Genomic DNA, 19,439 nt, shown 5'->3' with positions numbered 1-19,439 from the left:
CTTATTTGGGATAGATTTTTTGACTTTTTTTACTTTTGTAAGAGAAAAAATAAAATTATGAATTAAATGTGATATTTTATTTTATTGGACTAAAAAATCTATTTTGTGTTTTTGTGACTAAAATAACTAAAAAGCTAAAAATTCTGACATGCCAAACGAAGGCTCAACAGCAAGATCGCTAAGGAAAATAACTAAGAACTTAAAAAATCTCCTACAATGCAACTCACAATGATATGAATTGATAAGTGTCAATTTTTAATTAATTATATACTTAATTAGATGAGACGTATCACATTTTATAGGTGTAAAATGTGGGTCTCTGCAATTATTACATCTCTAATTGGTCCCATTCACACTAAAAATAAAAACTATTAAGTATTATTTTGGAGTTTGTTTATTTTTCGACTTATTTATTTATTTATTTATTTATTTTTGTATATTTTCATTTTTAGTGATTTTTTGTTTTTAATTTTTTTAAAAAATTTAAATTTCTAAATTCAGCTTGATGAGACGAAATGGAAAATTATAATTTTTTTTAAAAAATCCAAAAAATATTTAGAAAAGACAAAAATAAGGGCTTTTTTTTAATAGGAATAAGAAATTGTTTGAAATGATCTAAATAAATACACTTTTTGACTTTTTATAAAAAAAAAATATGTAAAAAAATATAGAGGTGATGTGATCCAAAAAGATAAAAAAAAATAAAAAATATACTAACATATGGGACGCCAAACAAAAATAATCAATCTTTCTTGACTTATTTTGACTTTTTCATTTTTTTAAAAAATTTTAAAAAAATATATATTTTCTACATTGGTCTCGATAAGACAGACTAAAAAATAAAAAAAATTTGACATAATTTTGAAAAGGGTAAATTATACTGACACCCTCTGAGGTTTAAATTTATTACAGTTCTCCTCTTACATTTGAAAAATTACACTAACTCTCCTTGGCAGTGTAATTTTTTTAACAGTGTTAACTTTTAGGGTAAAATGACATGTTTACCCTTAACTTTTATACATATTGAACATTAAAATAATAGGGATATTTTATTTGTTATCTTAGCACATCTTTTTTTACCTACCACAAGCCTCATTTGGAGGGAAAGACTCAGAAGCCTCCAGAGAAAAGAGAGAAGAGTGTAGAGAGAAGATAAAGAGAGAAGAGTGTAGAGGAAAGAGTCAGAGACTCATTGAAGACAAAGATCAAGGTATTCTCTGTGAAAGGATTTTTCCATGAACGATTGGTGTAAGTAATTTCTTATTTTTTGTAAATGAGTTTGAAGTTTGGTGGAAGTAAAAAATGGATTTTGTACTCTGGCTTTTTGTACAAATTGAAATTAGTTTGTATGATTTCGTTTTTCTCCATAAATTTTTTATTAAGGTTTGAACATTGTTACCCATGTTCAAAACATGTTGAGTTTTTGTATTTATATATGGTGTTTTTGTGATTTGAACTAAGAAGTTGAAGACAAGCTAATGGGCCTATTTATAATTTACCTTTTAGTGTTTTTTTTTTTTTTTTTGCCTGGAAACTTCATTTCCCCCAAAATTTGTTGACTAGGGTTTGCACAAACCTTTATTATTTACATGTAGTGGTGTTTATGTGTTCTTTGTAGGATGATCATTTGAGTTCTGAACATATTTTATAACGATTGTTCTTCTTCTTTTTTTCTTTTTTTTTGGGGGGGCGGGGGTTAAATCACCAATTTTTTTACTTGTGTTTAATTGTGCTTTATGTATGAAGTTTGTAATTTCATTTATGTTGTGACAAAAATACTTGATTTCATAGTCTGTTTGGTTTTGTTCCAAAATCAGTTTTATAATTTTTTTTAAATAAAAATTAATTTGACAAAAATAAATACGAAAAAGATATATATATTTAAATTTTGAGATCTTTTTTCTTTCAAAAATGTAGAACTATATGAAATTGATGAGTATTTTTTATTTGTTATTTTATTTCAATAAATTAGTTTTTGGTTTTTTTCAAAAAATTCATAAATAGATTATGAAAATCAAACCAAACATATTAATGTTGAGGAAACTGATTTTGTACAATATTGGGGGATAAACTTTTTTTTTTTAATGGATATTGGGGATAAACTGAGTTCTCATTTTTGTATACATGATTTGTCTATTATTTACTTGTTATATTAGGAAATGGCTACTGAAATGAGACATGATATAGTGGTTCATTATAAAGGATCTGTTAATCACATTCTAAATGTAGACCCAGACAAGTACAACCATATGGATTTAATTGTTGATAGTTGTGAAATTGCATTAAGTAATGTCCCTGCAAGTCATGCGATTGCATTGGATTTATATGGTGTGGTACCAAGGTCAGAAATTAGGATTGAACTCAAATGTGACCAGGATCTCCTTAGAATGCTTGGATTATATGTAGGAATTAAAGAAATTCCTATTTATTTTGATGTTGCACACAGTTTAGCCCCTATAGGCTTCGAGGAGACCCATGAGACTAATATGCATTTGCAGCATGGGAGCAATAGTAGGTCAGCTATGGGTTTTCGATCTAGGCCTAGTATGGTTGATGATATGTTCAGGGATTTGGATGATTATAGTGATGTGGATTGGAATGAACTGGGTGATGATAACAATATTGATTGTGAAGATGGTGAAGAAGATGAAACTTATATGGTTTCTGATTCAAATGAAGAAGATGATGAATGGAATGGTGAAGAAGTTGAAGAAGAAATACATGAGGATGATGTGAACCGTTCTGATCTTGGTGGATTGTCAGATTATGAATCAAATGATGATGAAGAGAACTATTCTAGTAATGACCAGGATGTATAAGCTATAAATGCTGATAGGTTTATGGAGGGAAATATGTTTGAGATTAAAGAAGGGGAAACAATTACATTGAAGAAATGAATGGTGTTTGAAGATGTCTCCCACTTTAGGACTGTTTTGAGGGAATATGCCATTGAGAGGGAGTTCACATTGGTGAGATTGAAGAATGAGAGAGTTAAAGTAACAGCTCATTGTGGTTCTAGGGGATGTAATTGAAGAATCCATGCCTCACTTATTCCTAATGGATTAACTTTCAAAATTAAGTCATTAGGGCCTGACCATACTTGTGTGAGAGTAGAGAGGAATCCTGAAGCAACATCAACATGGATAGCAGAAAAATTCATAAGAATCCTTAAGGGTAATCCAGGGATGACTCTTGAAGCTATGCAAAATGAATTGATTGAAAATTATGGTGTGGAGGCCTCAAGAATGCAACTTTAAAGGGGGAAGAGGAAAGCATTGGAAGCAATTGAGGGTAATCATGCTGCATCATATAGTAAGTTGTCGAAGTATGCAAATGAAATAATGAAGACTAACCCACGAAGTTTGGTGAAAATTGAAAAGGACAGTGTTGGTCCTAAATTAGATGTAGTTATGTTCAAGAGGATATTTATCTCACTTACAGCAATGCAAAAAGGGTTCAAAGATGGTTGTAGACCTTTTATATGTGTGGATGGGTGTCATTTGAAAGGTTCTTATGGTGGAGTCTTGCTAGCTGTCGTGGCCTTGGATAGGGATAATGGTCTATTTCTTTTAGCATATGCTGTGGTAGAGTGTGAATGCAAGAAAAATTGGAGATTCTTCTTGTACCATCTGCGTACCATTATTGATAATGGTCCTCAAAGCAAGCCATGGACTATAATGTCAGATGGCCAAAAGGTAAATTTATGCACTTTGAAATGAAATAATTTAGTTTGTAATTTGTCTAATGAATTTATGCATTTATAATATAACCTTTTGTTTACTTTTATTTTGTATTAGGGCATTGAACCTGCCTTGAAGGAAGTCACGCCTGAAGCAACTCACAAGAGGTGTTGTAGACACCTGTTTAACAATTTTAAATCAAAATTTCCTGGTTTGAAGCTTAGGGGATCATTTTGGGCTGTAGCTAGAGCATATACTGAGAAAGATTACAACATAGTTATGAGGCAAATTGAAGAGATGCCAAAACCAGCCTATAAATGGTTAAATGACTTAAAACTAGAAGTTTGGGCTAGACACACCTTTGATCCTAGAGTGAAAAGTAACCATATCACCAGCAACATGGTTGAATCATTTAACAATTAGATTAGGAATGTAAGAGGGAAAGCTGTCATTACAATATTGGAAAGTATTAGGACCAAATTAATGGGAAAATTGCGTAAAAGATTTGAGAAAGCTGCTACATGGGAAAATTTGGTGACCCCTACCATTAGAAAGAAGTTAGATGAGGTTGTCTTCAAATCAAGGATGTGTAAGATCACATTGCTGGTGGAAATGAATATCAAGTGATGGAAGGTGTTACTGTACACATTGTAAACCTCCTAAGTAGGTCCTGTTGTTGTAGAGTTTGGGACATTACTGGAGTCCCTTGCAAGCATACAGCTACTCGTATTTCTCATAGGAGAATGAACATTGAAACATTTTGTGATCGAGTTTATCAGAGGCATAAGTTCTTAAGTGCATATGGGGATATTATTCATCCTATACATGATAAGAGTATGTTGATGAAGTTCCAGAAGAAGCTTTGAAGCCTCCAATTCTTAAGAGACTGCCTGGTAGGCCTCCAAATAGTAGGAGAATGGAAGTTGGTGAAGCTTCCCCTAGAGTTGGTGATTCTAGAAGGTCATGCATTGTTAAATGTGTCATATGCAAAGAAATTGGGCACAACAAAAGGACTTGTCAAAGGGCTCCTATGAAGAGAAAGGGTAAATCTATCTCAATTAGTGGTTCAAGTGTTTCTACAACAGGGCAAACAAGTGGGGTTACAATAAGCCAAGAAAGTGGAAAAGGTTCAAGTCTAGGAAGGGGAGTTTCTATTAGAGGGAGTGATGCAGGTGACAGTTGCACAGGTAGTAATAGAGGTTCAGGTCGTGGAATTCTAACTGGAAGAGGTGCAAGTGGTAGAGGTTCTACTTCAATAGTGGTAGGGGGACAACATGTAAGTATCACATACATTCTGAACTTGACTATTGAATGCATTGAAACATTACTTATTTAGTGTCATTATATTTTTATTTAATGTGACATTGCAGCCTGCAGTGCAGCCCATTAAATGGAGTATGTCTTGAGCATGGTACTTGGCTCATGTATTGCTCATTTAATAATTAATTGTAAACTAGTTACTCTATTTGTTATTGTATTCTTGTTACATAACTAATTTTTGTTTATTCTTGTTATTTGTATCAGATGGTTGGAAATTATGCAGCATGCCATCCGAGATGGAACAAGAAATGTAATGTTTCAAGACAAATTATATGACATATTTTTATGTAGGTAATGTGGTATATTTTTGTAAATGGGGACAATATAGTATATTTTTGTATATATTCTTGTAAAGGGGAACATGATATATTTCACTAAATTGGGAAGATGTCCCATTACATGTTTTGTGAAGGGGAATATGATTATGTATGCTCATTTATTTTTTGGCCATATGGGCATTAACTGTTATTAGCACTTTGGGTAATGCACTTTGTGAAAATAGAAGATGAATATATTGAACTCATGACTCTTCTCTTTTTCTTTTATTTTTTATTTTTTATTTTTTATCGCAATGAGTTTGATTGAGATTTCAACTACTACCTTTGTTTAATAGCGATGTTTGTTACATACAAAATGAAATGTAAATGCAAATAAAATGATGATGTGTTTGCTGTGATTGACATGCATAAATAAAAAAATTCGATAAGGAGGTGTTTTTTTTTTTTTTTTTGGGTTTGCCCCTAAAACTTACCAGGTGGCAACAATCAATTGCTAGAGCATATTGCAACATCTAAACCCTAATTTCTATTTCTTCTATGTCTTCTCCTACTCAACGAGCCTCCCCTGTCTTCTTCCCCCCCAAACCCCCCATTTTCATTCCTCCAAGACCCTAATACAGAAAACTCAACTCAACTCAACTCAACTCAACTCAACCCAACTATGTCCGACCTCGAGGTAACTCATTCCGAGAAGAAGAAAAAGAAGAGCAAATCCAAATACGATTCGGGTCCGGACCCAACCGTCCAAACCGACACCGATTACCTGATCAAACCCCAAAGCTTCACTCCCTCCATCGACACCTCTCAATGGCCGATCCTCCTCAAGAACTACGACCGCCTCAATGTACGAACTGGACACTACACTCCTCTTCCCTCCGGTTTCTCCCCCCTCAAACGCCCTCTCGCTGAGTATATCAGGTACGGTGTTCTCAACCTCGACAAACCCGCCAACTCGTCTTCTCACGAGGTCGTGGCTTGGATCAAACGGATCCTCCGGGTGGAGAAAACGGGCCACAGCGGTACCCTCGACCCGAAAGTCACCGGAAACCTCATTGTTTGTATTGATCGGGCGACCCGGCTCGTGAAGTCCCAGCAAGGGGCTGGGAAGGAGTATGTATGTATTGCCCGACTCCATTCGGGTGTGTCCGATGTTGCAAAGGTGGGTCGGGCTTTGGAAACCCTAATCGGGGCGGTTTTTCAGCGCCCGCCGCTGATTTCTGCGGTGAAAAGGCAGCTTAGGATTAGGACAATCTATGAATGTAAGTTATTAGAGTATGACCCAGATCGCCATTTGGTTGTGTTTTGGATTTCTTGTGAGGCGGGTACGTATGTGAGGACAATGTGTGTTCATTTGGGTCTGATTTTGGGTGTTGGATCTCATATGCAAGAGCTTCGGAGAGTGCGATCGGGGATTATGGGTGAGAAAGATAATATGGTGACGATGCACGACGTGATGGATGCACAATGGATATACGATAATTATAGAGATGAGAGTTATTTGAGGAGAGTGATTATGCCATTGGAGATTTTGTTGACTAGTTACAAGAGATTGGTTGTGAAGGATTCAGCAGTGAATGCAATTTGTTATGGTGCTAAGTTGATAGTTCCCGGGTTATTGAGGTTTGAGAATGATATTGAGGTTGGGGAAGAGGTGGTTTTGATGACCACTAAGGGAGAGGCGATTGTGTTGGGAATTGCGGAGATGACTACGGCTGTTATGGCTACTTGTGATCATGGGGTTATGGCGAAGATTAAGAGGGTAGTGATGGATAGAGATACATATCCAAGGAAATGAGGGTTGGGTCCAAGGGCTTCAATGAAGAAGAAGCTGATTACGGCGGAGAAGTTGGATAAGCATGGTAAACCAAATGAGAACACCCCGTCTGAGTGGATGAGGAATGTGGTTCTTCCTGTAGGAGGCGATTCTATGGTTGCAGGTGTTGCTGCTGCAACTGAACCAGCAAATACAGAGGCAGTGGTAGTGGAGGGAGAGAAGAAAAAGAAGAAAAAACATAAGGATCCCAAAGATGGAGAGGAGGGTCGTAAGCGTAAATTGGAGGCGATTGATGGGAACCCTGTGCTAGATGTTGCTAAGAAAGTAAAAATTGATGAAGCTGTAGTAGTAGGGACTGAAACAGAGGAGTTAGATGTGTAAGTTGAAAAGAAAGAGAAGAAAAAGAAAAAGAAAAAAGAAGGGGGTGATGAGGATGTGACTTCTGATTTGGAGAAATCCGAGAAGAAGAAAAAGAAGAAGAAGAGCAAAGACGCACAGAATGGCAGTGCCTCTGTATTGCCTACAACTACTGGTGGGAGTGATGACGAGGCAAACAAAAGTGAGAAGCAGAAGAAGAAAAAGAAGAGTAAAGTCGCCGAACAGGAGTAGATCAATGAATTGCAACTTTGAATGAGAAAATACTCATGTATGTTTTACTGATACCTCATCTTATCTTCGATGGGCTGTTCAAAATTTTGTGATATTGGTCATTTCTAGCACAACTATTGTTAGTCAAGTTTATGTATCATAATGTTTTTTTTTTTCTTTATCTTTTTTGTTTGCATTAATAATTCTAATGTTTTGTTTGATCTTTATTTTTATTGCTTGCTTAGGTCTTGTTTGGCAATATTACTTTTTAGTTTAAAAGTTAAAAAGTCACTAAAAAAAATTAAAAAGTCAACCGCTTATACCAAAAAGTCAAATATTCTTTTCTCTCTCTATTTTTTACATATCTTTTTGTAAAAAATCAAAAAATCATTCCAAATAACTAGTTTTTTTTTTTTGCCTCATATTTTAGTCAAAAAGTCAAAAAATTACCAAAATAGCCGGTTCCCAAACGAGGCCTAAGTGTTTTTCTTTTGTGAATTGCATCTGTTGTAGGAATTGCAATAATTTTTGAAATATGATCAATATTTATAATTTCAAATTTGCATGTTTCACTAGATATTGAGTAGGTGAATATATTGTTGTATTGTGAAACATGAATATTTGATATAATTCATAATGTTATGGTTCTTGGTGGATTTATAGATGGTTTAACCTTTGCATTGATTGAAATGCTTAATGTCTCTTCAAACATCAAAGGAAGGAATCATCTGAATAAAATTTTAGTTGAGTGTATGGTATCTTTAGTTTTTGGTGTTTTCAAAATCAGCTAATTGCTCAAACATTTATTGGGTTGATACCATTAGCCTTCTGAATTTGGAAATTTGAACAAAATTCTTCTACTAATTCTGCTGGAAAAAAACTTAGCAAGCAAACAAAGAAATAGCTGTACTCAATCCCAAAACCAGTTAAAATTCCTCATTTTCCTCTTCAATATTATACAGTGTGCTGAGTGATGTATCTAATAAGTAGTTTCATGAATTGGTTTTTTAAATAGAATTGAAAATACTGATCTTGACTTGTGATGGATCAGCTAATTGATCATCTCGATATCCCTTTTCTCCTCATCAATTGCTTTCTGTAATAGACTTGCAAGTCAGTTGTAACCCTTATCGGACTCGGCAGTTAGCATTGTCACATTTGGTCTCTCATATTTGTGAGAATCAAATTTTGATCTGTTTTGGTGTTGATTCTAGTTTTATGGGGCTGAGGGTTGCTGCTGTGCCTTATGGCACAGCAGCCTTACTATGAGGTCCCGTAGAGACATTTTTTGACTATATTTTGATGATCTGAATTGTTCATGAGAGGGAAAAATATGGTCTGGATTGGGCCATGGTAATACCAGGCAAATTGTGATCTGAACACATTTGAGCCGTGGTATCCCAGGTCCACCCATAAGTGATTTTTGCTCGGCAATGGCAAGGGCATGTGGAACTGAGCTACTTCACCTTGTCGGCACGGAGGCCGGTCAAGTGAGGGTTCTACGGTTTATGTGTTGCGCGGTTGGAAAGCATGCATCCATAGCTCGGCGTGAAGGCTCATACCTGAAGTTCGGCAGGAAGGACTTTGGTTGACCGGTATGACTAATCTCAAGCTTGGCTTCGCCGGAACGCAGTAGAGCATGGCTGGAAAGGAGCTCGGTTGTGGGCGTACCTAGGCATGAATCGCAGCATGGCCGTTGACAGCCGAGATGTTGAAGCCCGGCTGCCGAACTCCCAGAAGAGTGGGCTGGCAGTCGGGTTAGGTGATGTTCAGCAAGATTTGTACTAACAGATAGGGTAGCAGAACCACGTGTCGAGAGATCACTGGGAGTAGATTTGGGGCGCAGAAGGTATATAAGCAAGTCTGCGCCCCCCATGCTGGACAGACGAACATTTGGTAAGGGAAATACTTACACTCAACTCTCTCCTCACTCTCTCTATCCTCAGGTGTGTGCTAACTTGATCGTCGGAGGGGTTTTCTGGTCACACACCACCGGGTAGCTCACTACTGTTGTGCACGCTGGTGATCGAATAGAAACGAAGCTTGGAAGCAAGGAGTGCGGACTTGCCTGAATATTTGCTCCCCGCACAATTGGCGCCGTCTGTGGGAAGTTTGCAGACAAAACCTTGTCTTCCAGGCTCGTTTGATCACCGTCCATGGCGAACAACGAAGAGATTCCGCTGTCCGCCGTCGACGGAGTTACCCCGGAGTCGGGCAGACGGAGAGAAGGGCATCCCATCATCGTTCCTCCGATGGCGGACCTGGAGACTTCTCCAAGAGGACATTCAAGAGATGCACGGGATAAGCGCGGAAGAAGTTATAGTCATTCGCGGAGTCCAGATGGTCATCAGCGGCGAAGAGAATCACATGCCAGACGTCTGGAACACAAGTTAAGGGACCAGGACGCCGTCATCCGGCGAATGGCGACGGAGATGGAGGAACTGAAGCGGCATGTTAAAGGGAAGGGTGTAGCTGGAGTGGGAGACCACAGTGCGCGCACCCAACCCCGCCGTTCAGGTAGTCAGAGTCAGCGACACACTGTGTCCATTTCCATCACCAGAAGTTACAAGGTTGGAGATTCCAACCTGCACGAAGAGAAGTCCAGTGTGCAAGATAGTACCTACTGACCCTCACGTCCGGCGACGACGTCAAGGTATTCTTATTCTGCTCATTCAGAGGATTTGCGGGCAGTCTTGAAGGAACGGGCTCGCCGGCGGGAAGCTCAGAGGGTGCCGGCTTTCCAACGGCTATCCTATGGGGTTCACGCCAGTGAAGAGGACGGAATGCCTCCACCCCGCCTGGCTGCGCCTCTCCTTTTAGACACAGACTTGGCGAGGCTTAGCGCCACTCCTTTCTCCCTGGAGATAGAAACCACACCGCTTCCGGCAGGGTTCCACCAGCTAAAGTTCACGCTCTATGACGGAAAAACCGATCCTTATATGCATGTAAGCCACTTCCGACAGGTCATGGCCGGACACAGGCGAAATGAAGCCCTTATGTACCTAATCTTCCCGTCAAGCTTGGGCGAGCTGGGCTTAAAATGATTCGAGAGGTTGCCGGAGGGAAGCATTGAAAGGTGGCATCAGTTAGCTGAAGCCTTTGTGACGTGCTTCAAAACCAACACCAAAACACCAAAGGAAGTTGATCACCTCCTGAGTGTCAAGATGGAACCGAACGACACATTGAAGGCATACAACTCCAGATATTGGGAGACCTTCAACGAGATCATGGATTGCCCGGTCAACCTTGCAATCACACAATACAAGCGTGGTCTCTCGGTCGGACATAGACTACGGGACTCGTTTACCATGCACCAGCCGACATCCATGGGCTAGCTAATGCAACGCATCAATGAGCACATCCGAGTGGAGGATGATGCGTCGGCATCTACCGTGAAGGCAACTCCGGTAGCAACAGACAAGCGGTCAGCTGGCAAAGTGCACGTAGTCGGGCAGGAGTCCAGCCGATCCAGCGACCGCGCTGAGGAATCAGACCGTGGCACTAATCGCAAAAACCATGGTAGGGGACGTCGGAATGACCGGGATGACTACCCTCAGGATGACGTAGCCAATGCTAACAGAAGGTTGAAAGCAAGGACAGGCATCACCACGGTCTTTAAGATTTCAATCTATCGCATACTTAGTGAAATCCGTGACGAGGAGTATGTCCGGTTTCCTGCTAAGTTAGGCGATGGACAGAAGGGCTTCAATCCGTGGTACCGTTGCACGTATCACCGGAAGCGAGGCCATCGGACAGAGGATTGTTTGCCTTTGAGGCAACACTTGGAAGAGCTAGTCGCAGCCGGACACTTGGACCTTTACATTGATGGCGGCGTGAAGGCCAATCAAGCTCCGGTTGACCAGAGGGGACTGGATGACCGAGATGCGCCTCCCCAAGGGGTTATTAATGTCATCCACGGCATAGTGCAACCGGCGCGTGTATGCGAGCTCCGAGGAATGATCAAGAAGGCAGAACACATGAGGAAAGTTTTGTCAGTTCAGCTTGCGATCAAAAGGGAGAAGACCGAAGAGAAATACGTGATCAGTTTCTCCTCAAGAGACCTAAAGCGCATTCAGACGCCGCACAACGATGCCCTAGTGGTGACACTCCGCGTCAAAGAATTTGATGTCAAATGGATCTTGATCGATCAGGGAAGCTCGGTCGAGATCATGTACTATGACACTTTCAAACAGCTCAAGCTCCGGGATACAGATTTGGCCCCGGCAACTTCGCCATTGGTTGGTTTCAACTCACAACCGGAGTGGCCTTTGGGAAAAATTATCCTGCCGGTCAAAGCGGGATCCGTGGTCAAACAGGTGGAGTTCTGGGTGTTGCAAGTGCCATCCACTTACAATTTGATCCTTGGAAGGAGATGGCTTCACGCTGTGCAAGCCATAGCGTCAGCCTACCACTAGGTGGTGAGATTTTCCTCGGTTATGGGGGCAATCGAGGAGGTTTGGGGCGATCAAGTCATGTCGAAGTAATGCTTCGTGGCGGTCAACGGGAGCCGAGCTGCTAAATGCTTCGTTCAAATGATCGAGGGACCGGAAGACCGGGGAGTCCTTGACGACGTGGGCACCAAGGCCGAGGACAAAGCTGTCGAGGAGTTGGTGGAAGTACGCATTGATATAGAGCATCCGGATAAGTTCTTCTTGCTTGGCTCAAGCCTTACTGTCCACGAACGGACCGACATGGTTGAGTTTTTGATGGCCAACATCGAAGTTTTTGCATGGTCACCTTACGACATGCCCGGTCTCGATCCAAGTTTTATATGCCATTATTTCAATGTCTTTCTCGGCGCCAAGCCGGTCATTCAGCGAACAAGGAGATCAGCGCTGCATTACGCCGAGGTAGTTGCGGAGGAAGTGAAGAACTTGCTTGATGTGCGAGCAATTCAGGAAGTGTATTACCCTCGGTGGATTTCAAACACAGTCGTGGTGCCCAAAAAGAATGGGAAGTGGCGAGTTTGCGTTGACTACAAGACCGTCAACCGAGCTTGTCCGAAAGACAGCTTCCCTCTGCCTAGAATAGACCAGCTTGTGGACTTAACGGCTGGACATAACAGGCTCAGTTTCTTGGACGCCTATCGTGGCTACCATCAGATTGCCATGCATGGGCCCGACCGAGAGATCACCCCGTTCACTACACCAAGGGGACTATTCTGCTACCGAGTCATGCCTTTTGGTTTGAAGAACGCCGGGGCAACTTTTCAAAGGATGGTGACCAAGATGTTCGCTCCTCTGCTAGGCCGAACAATGGAGGCTTATATTGACGATATGGTGGTTAAGAGCCAGCATCAAGCAGACCATTTGTCCGATTTGGCCGAAATGTTCGCCATTCTCAAAAAGCATAAGCTACGCCTGAATACGTCTAAGTGTGCTTTCGGCGTGGGATTCGGAAAATTTTTGGGTTTCCTAGTCACGAACCGAGGTATCGAAGTAGACCCTACACAAATTCGAGTTGTGCAAGAGCTAAAACAACCTAGCTCGGCTAAGGATGCGCAACATTTGGCCGGAATGGCCGCTGTGCTTAACCGATTTATAAACCGGTCATCAGATCGCTGCCGTCCTTTTTTTCAAGCCTTGAAATCAAAGTTCTCATGGGATGAAGAGTGTGACCGGACTTTGGCCGAGCTCAAGGAGTATTTGTCTTTCGCGCCGTTGTTGGGTACACCGAAGCCCGGAGAAGAACTTTACCTTTAACTGGCCGTATTGCAGCATGCAGTCAGTGCAGTGCTTGTCCGGTCGGAAGGAATCAAACATCTACCCATCTTCTACGTCAGCAAAACCTTGCTACCGGTAGAGTCGAGGTACTTGCCGCTGGAAAAACTTGCGTTTGGAAAAACTTACGTTAGCATTGATGATGGCTTCAAGGAAGTTGGCACACTATTTTCATGCCCATACCATCATCATCTTGACCAAGTTCCCTCTCAAAGCTTTGTTCGAACAGGCAGACTTCTCCGGTCGGATTCTTAAGTGGGCGGTCGAATTGGGACAGTTTGATGTGAAGTTCCAGCCGCGTACAGCCATAAAAGCCCAGACTCTGGCCGACTTCGTTGCTGAATTCTCACCTGGAACTCATCCGATATGCCCGGTCGATATTGCCATGGCAGATGAAGAGGTGAATGCAAGCTCGACTGAAATACCACAGCTTGGCGGCATTAGCGCCGCGGAACTTGCGCGCCCTGCTGAAGCCCCTTCAGTCAATACGATACTACAGCCCGGTGATGCGATGACGGAGTTGGCTATCACTGACCAACCCGCTTTGTCCGACACCACATCACTGAGGAGGGAAGAAATGGAACCGCTCAGCATAGAGCCTGCGGCCAGCATAATATCGCAACCTGGCGATTCGCCTACGGACTTAGGCATTATGGATCAACTTGCTGAGTCTGGCGCCGAATCACCAAGGGGGGCTGAAGTGGAACCGCTCAGCACGGGATCGGAAGCCGAACAGCCGAGCAACCGTGATCTCATCAACCTTCAAGCTTCTCAGGACCCCTCAGAGTGTTGGAAGCTCTTTGTCGGCGAAATGTGGTAACTTTTTGTTGATGGCACCTCGAACCGTCACGGTGCTGGGCTGGGTATAGTTCTGATTTCGCCAGACGGATTGACTATAGAACATTCTATCACTCTTGGCTTCTCAGCATCTAATAATGAGGCCGAGTACGAGGCGCTTTTGGCCGGTCTCAAGAGCGCGCTTCAGATGCAAGCATCCGAACTAATGGTTTACAGTGATTCCCAGCTTGTGGTTAACCAAGTTTCTGGGGTTTACGAGGCGAAGGATGACAGAATGATGAAGTACCAAGCTCTGGTCAGAGACCACATCAAGCGATTTCAGGCGATCAGGGTCCAACAGATTGGCCGAGAAGAAAACGGCCGAGCAGATGAGTTGGCCGGCCTTGCTTCTATGGTTGACAACACATCTCCCAACCCTTTTTTGATTGAATTCCTTCTGAGGCCCAGCATTGAGGAAATCGGGCAGACAGAAGTACTCTGCGCCGAGCTAGGTCCTTTTTGGATGGACCCCATAATCCTTTTTCTCAGAGAACGGACCCTTCCAGCCGACAAGAAGGAAGTGCATAAAGTGCGGGTGAAGTCCGAGCGGTTTTGGCTCTTTCCATCAGGCGCTTTATACAAGAAGTCTTTCGCCAGTCCCTACATGAAGTGTGTGCACCCGAGCAGCATGGAAGCCTTCATTTACGAAATTCACGAAGGCATCTGTGGCAGTCATATAGAGGGCAGGTCCTTGGCCTATCGAGCTATTTCGCAAGGCTATTGGTGGTCGTGTATGCAAGCCGATGCCCATAAATATGTTCGCAAGTGCGAGAAATGCTAGAAGTTTGCCCACCAGATCCACCAACCGGCCAGGGAACTTCTTTCTCTCACCAGCCCTTAGCCCTTTGCGATGTGGGGGCTAGATATAGTGGGGCCGCTACCAACCGCACCAGGCAACCAGAGGTTCTTCATTGCGGCCACAGACTACTTCATCAAATGGGTTGAAGCGGAGCCTTTGGCAACAATCAAGGAGAAAGACGTGAAACGGTTTGTCTGGCAGAATGTGGTCACGCGGTTTGGCGTCCCCAAAATTCTGATCTCTGATAACGGCACACAATTTGACGGCCGCCTGTTTAGGGGGTTCTGTGAAGATTTGAAGATCGAATTCTACAACTCTACTCCGGCTTACCCGCAGTCCAACGGTCAAGCCGAGGCTTCGAACAAGACCATTCTTGATGGACTGAAGAAGAGGCTTGAGAAAGCCAAAGGAAAGTGGGCTGAGTAACTTCCCAGTGTCCTTTGGGCATACCGAACAACCCCGTGGCGATCTACCGGGGAAACTCCTTTTGCTTTGGCATATGGCATGGAGGTGGTCATCCCTTTGGAAGTTGGTATGCCCACCCTCAGAAGTGAAAGTTTTGAGCCCGAGCTAAACGCTGAAGCCATGGCGTTGGAATTGGACCTAGTGGAAGAACACCGGGAAAAGGCTCTTATCCATGTGGCCGCCTACCAACAAGAGCTTTCAAGGAAATACAACAAATCCGTGCACCCCAGACCGTTCAAAGTGGGTGATTGGGTCTTGCGGAAGGTCATGGGCAATACCCTGGTGCCAGGCGAAGGCAAGCTAGGGGCAAACTGGAAAGGACCCTACAAGATAACCGGTCTGGCGGGCAAGAGGGCATATCACTTGGAAGACTTGGATGGTAGAGGAATACCCCGGCCATGGAATACAGCCAACCTCAAGTTGTATTATTTCTAGCTTTTGCTCTCTTTTTTTGTGCAAAGAAATTTTTTGCCTTACACTTCATGTAATGTTCATTTTTGTCAATATATAGAAGTGACTCATCTTTGCCTTGGCATTTTTTGTTACTTTGAGTTTTGCGTATTCTCAACCAAGATGATTTACTCCGGTTGCAGGAGTTGATGTTTTGTTCAACTTAGGTACTCTCAACCGAGATGTTTATTTCGGTTGAAAGAGTTGGTGTTTTTTTCAACTTAGGTACTCTCAACCGAGATGTTTATTCCGGTTGGAAGAGTTGATGTTTTGTTCAACTTAGGTACTCTCAACCGAGATGTTTACTCCGGTTGAAAGAGTTGATATTTTGTTCAACTTAGGAACTCTCAACCGAGATGTTTACTTCGGTTGAAAGAGTTGATGTTTTGTTCAACTTAGGAACTCTCAACCGAGATGTTTATTCCAGTTAAAAGAGTCGATGTTTTGTTTAAACTAGTTCGTCTCAACCGAGATGATTATTCCGGTTGAAAGACTTGATGTGTTGCTCAACACTGGGTGTACTACCGAGATGATTTATTCCGGTTATATGAGTTAATTAATGAAATTTGTCTTGCCGAGATATTTTGTCCAGTTGAAGTTACTCAGCTCTAGGACCGTACAAACACTTAAGAAAACTGAGTTTTTCATTGATGTGCAAAATGAGTACAAAAGATGGGGTAATTAGCCCGGTTACATTTTGAGCAAAATGAAAGAAAACAGAAAACTACACAAGGGGGGAAAGATTAGTGAATTCGTCATCAGCTGCCTCCAGGTTGACCGTTGTTTGCTCTTGGACACCGGTCTCAGTTTCTCCAGGCTGCTCTTGGCTGCTTCCTTCCTCGGCATTGGCCTCGGTTTCTTTGGCAAGCTCTTTCTCGCCCTCAGCTTGCAACGCGCTGAAGACGTCGTTGGCATAGGGCACGAGGTACACCGGCAGGAAGACAGCTGGCAGAGAGGTAAATACGTCGGTCTCAGGACCTTGACCGAGCTGAGCACAGGTAGACTTCCAACCAGCTTTAAAGTAGATGTCTTGGGTGGCAAAGACTTGCTTTTTGTAGCTGTCCTCGGCTTCTTTGAAGCCGACGTTGTTGGCATCTTCGCACTCCTTCTCCCTTGACTTCTTGAGTGCATCCAGCTCGGCTTAGAGCTCATCCCTCTTCTTTTCGGCTTCGTCAAGCTGGCCGAGCAACCTGTTGTTGTCAGCATTGGCAATTTGAAGTGAGGACTTTGCTCGGCCGAGCTCGGTTTGAAGACTTTGGACTTGGCCGGCAGTGTCATTCGCCTTCTGCCACAGTCGATGGATTCGCTCCATGACCAAGTGTTGCTTCTGGATGGCCTGCAAATAGAAAGTCTGATCAGAGAAGAAACCGTGCAAACACTTCGTAAAAATTTCAGTGAAAGATTGAGACTTACCCTGGCCATGGACTTAACAGACGATTTCACCAACCGGGTGTCAGGAACATGGTCGTTGCCGACCACGTCGCTCGGTAGGAGAAGGGCTTTGGAAAGGTCAAAGGCGAGCAGGTGCTCTTTGTTGCCCTTGATGGAAGCGGTAGCCGGTATGTCCTTTCCCCGGTGCTTTAGCTGCGGTCGCCACGGTGGTGTTGGGTCGACAGTGACGGTGGGTTGCTTGGCAACCAGCTCGGCGGATGGGTCTGCGCGAGGCCTTTTGCCAGCCTGGCGAGCTTCTTGTCTGGGTTGCCCGGCACCTGGAGATGCCAAGGCGACCACGAGGCCGCTTGATTGTCTGGCAGCTTGAGAGTGAGTGGTGATGCTCGGTATCTCGGCTGAGGTTGCTGTGAGGAGGTTCTTGATGCGGCTTCGTTTTGCCATCTCTTATTCTTCGGTCAGCCGAATTAGCGGCACGTCCGGTAGAGTTGGATCCGGACGAGGTGTTGGAGCACAGAGAAAGTCTGTAACTTTGCTCCGGCGTGGAGCTAAGTATCTGTAGGTTAGAGTGTAGCCGAGCAACTCGTTACAATCCCAGTGGCTGTAACGGAGCACGGTCCGGATGGCTTCTACGTTGGGATATTGGTAATTGGATTGCAAGGCTTGAATTACTGCAAAAGAACTCCGTATGGCTTCTACGTTGGGATATTGGTAGTTGGATTGCAAGGCTTGAATTGCTGCAAAAGAAACAGGAAAAATGGTTAAGTACAGAATGTTGAAGGCAGGAAATTAACAGAGTAAATTAGCGCGGCTTACATGTGGAACCAAAGTTCTTGCTGATGAACCAGCTCGGTATGTCGGCTGTTTCATAATTGCCAGACACCCAGAAGAAGTTGTCATCATGTAAGTCCTTGTCCGGGGTGCCGGTCACTATTTTCTCTTTGTCCGGTCTTATTTTTAAATAATAGGCCAGGCCGTCGCCGGTGTGCCCAAGGGTATATTGTCGTAGTATCTCGGCTAAACCTAAGTTTGTTCCTAGCCGGTTGTTTAGCTCGTGCACACCATTGATTATTCGGTAAGTATTGGTCGACACTTGGGTGGGTGCTAGCCCGGTGCGGCGCAGAAATTCAGTCATCAAAGGGTTGACCGGGAAGCAGAGGCCTCCTTCAATTACTGACAGCACGGTGAAGGGGCATTGGTCAAGCCTACCCCAAGGGGTTGTTTCTATCTCGGTGAGCTCTAAATGGACATCTGCCGGGATACCGTATTCTTCCCTGAAGGCGGCCAAGGCAGCAGGTGTGTCCACAAGGAAGCGGAATTTCCCCATGTGTGACCGACTAATCTAGCTCGGCTAAGGTGGTTTGGCACAGGCTGGGAATTAATGGCTGCTCGGTCCTTGAGAGCCTCAGAATTGGTCTTTGGTCCCCTTGGACTCTGTAGGAAAACGGAGGGTAATTATAAGTGGGAGCGCGGTAGCGTAAAACAAGCTAGACTTGAGCTTGGTCATGGATTGTGCCAAACCACCTCAGTCGTAAAGGTTAGCCAAGGAGCTCAGTCGCTCAAGCGAACTAGAGATTAGCCCAGTCGAGCGGCCAAGTCCTTTTTGCTACCCCGGTTTCTCCTAAGGTTGGGACAAACTAAAGATTTGCTCGGTCTGAGTGATTTTTTGGATTAGATGAAGATCTGGAGCCCGGTTCGCCCCAGATCTTCATTGTTCATCAGGGAAATTGAAGAATAACGAAGAAACTAAGGGGCATTGAAGATTTTGGGTGGGGGAGGCCCTAAAACCTACGGATTTGGCGCTATAAAGAAAAAAATATGAAATGAAAACAGTAATAACAAGGGCTAGGGGACTTACGAGTGAAAGGCAGAGGCTCCTTTTTCGAATGCGAGTTCAGGGATGGTGAGAGAGAAAGGGCAAGAGCTCAGAGACGCTTGAAACGGAGGAATGTCAATGAGAATGAATCAAAGAGGGAGGGGGCATGTTTATTGAGGAAGAAAAACTGCCCAAATTTGAATTTCAAGGGACGGCTGGGTTGGTTGCTCGAGGACCAATGGGAGATTGACACGTGACCCCATTAATGGCAGTGTCAGAGTTGAAGAGACAGGAAGGTCAGACGAAGTGTCGACCGAGCAAGA

At 43.2% G+C, this 19,439-nt stretch overlaps 3 protein-coding genes across 9 annotated transcripts; all 3 read left to right on the top strand.

The window, feature by feature from the left end:
• The first annotated feature begins 1,038 nt into the window (after positions 1 to 1,038).
• LOC114268089 (uncharacterized) lies at positions 1,039 to 5,523 on the top strand. 7 transcript variants are annotated; one of them, XM_082919768.1, is made up of 4 exons: positions 1,258 to 3,695; positions 3,798 to 4,956; positions 5,051 to 5,091; positions 5,205 to 5,523. In XM_082919768.1, the coding sequence occupies exon 1, from the start codon at positions 2,160 to 2,162 to the stop codon at positions 2,817 to 2,819; it is 660 nt and encodes a 219-aa protein (XP_082775894.1). In that variant the 5' UTR covers positions 1,258 to 2,159; the 3' UTR covers positions 2,820 to 3,695; positions 3,798 to 4,956; positions 5,051 to 5,091; positions 5,205 to 5,523. The 7 variants fall into 7 exon arrangements, 5 of the variants coding, with proteins under 5 accessions (XP_082775894.1, XP_028064993.2, XP_082775891.1 ...); XM_028209192.2 differs by lacking the exon at positions 5,051 to 5,091; XM_082919765.1 differs by having other exon boundaries at positions 1,258 to 4,956.
• A 416-nt stretch (positions 5,524 to 5,939) lies between these two features.
• LOC114268107 (H/ACA ribonucleoprotein complex subunit 4-like) lies at positions 5,940 to 7,073 on the top strand. Its single transcript, XM_028209221.2, has one exon. The coding sequence runs from the start codon at positions 5,940 to 5,942 to the stop codon at positions 7,071 to 7,073; it is 1,134 nt and encodes a 377-aa protein (XP_028065022.2).
• A 21-nt stretch (positions 7,074 to 7,094) lies between these two features.
• LOC145822533 (uncharacterized) lies at positions 7,095 to 7,433 on the top strand. Its single transcript, XM_082919769.1, has one exon. The coding sequence runs from the start codon at positions 7,095 to 7,097 to the stop codon at positions 7,431 to 7,433; it is 339 nt and encodes a 112-aa protein (XP_082775895.1).
• The last annotated feature ends 12,006 nt before the right edge of the window (positions 7,434 to 19,439 follow it).

The sequence above is a fragment of the Camellia sinensis genome, chromosome 3, assembly GCF_055761805.1.
Source record: "Camellia sinensis isolate YWXY chromosome 3, ASM5576180v1, whole genome shotgun sequence".
Classification (NCBI taxonomy): Eukaryota; Viridiplantae; Streptophyta; class Magnoliopsida; order Ericales; family Theaceae; genus Camellia; species Camellia sinensis.
Note: the sequence above shows the minus strand (reverse complement) of the source record. Positions and strands in the feature narration are given on the sequence as shown.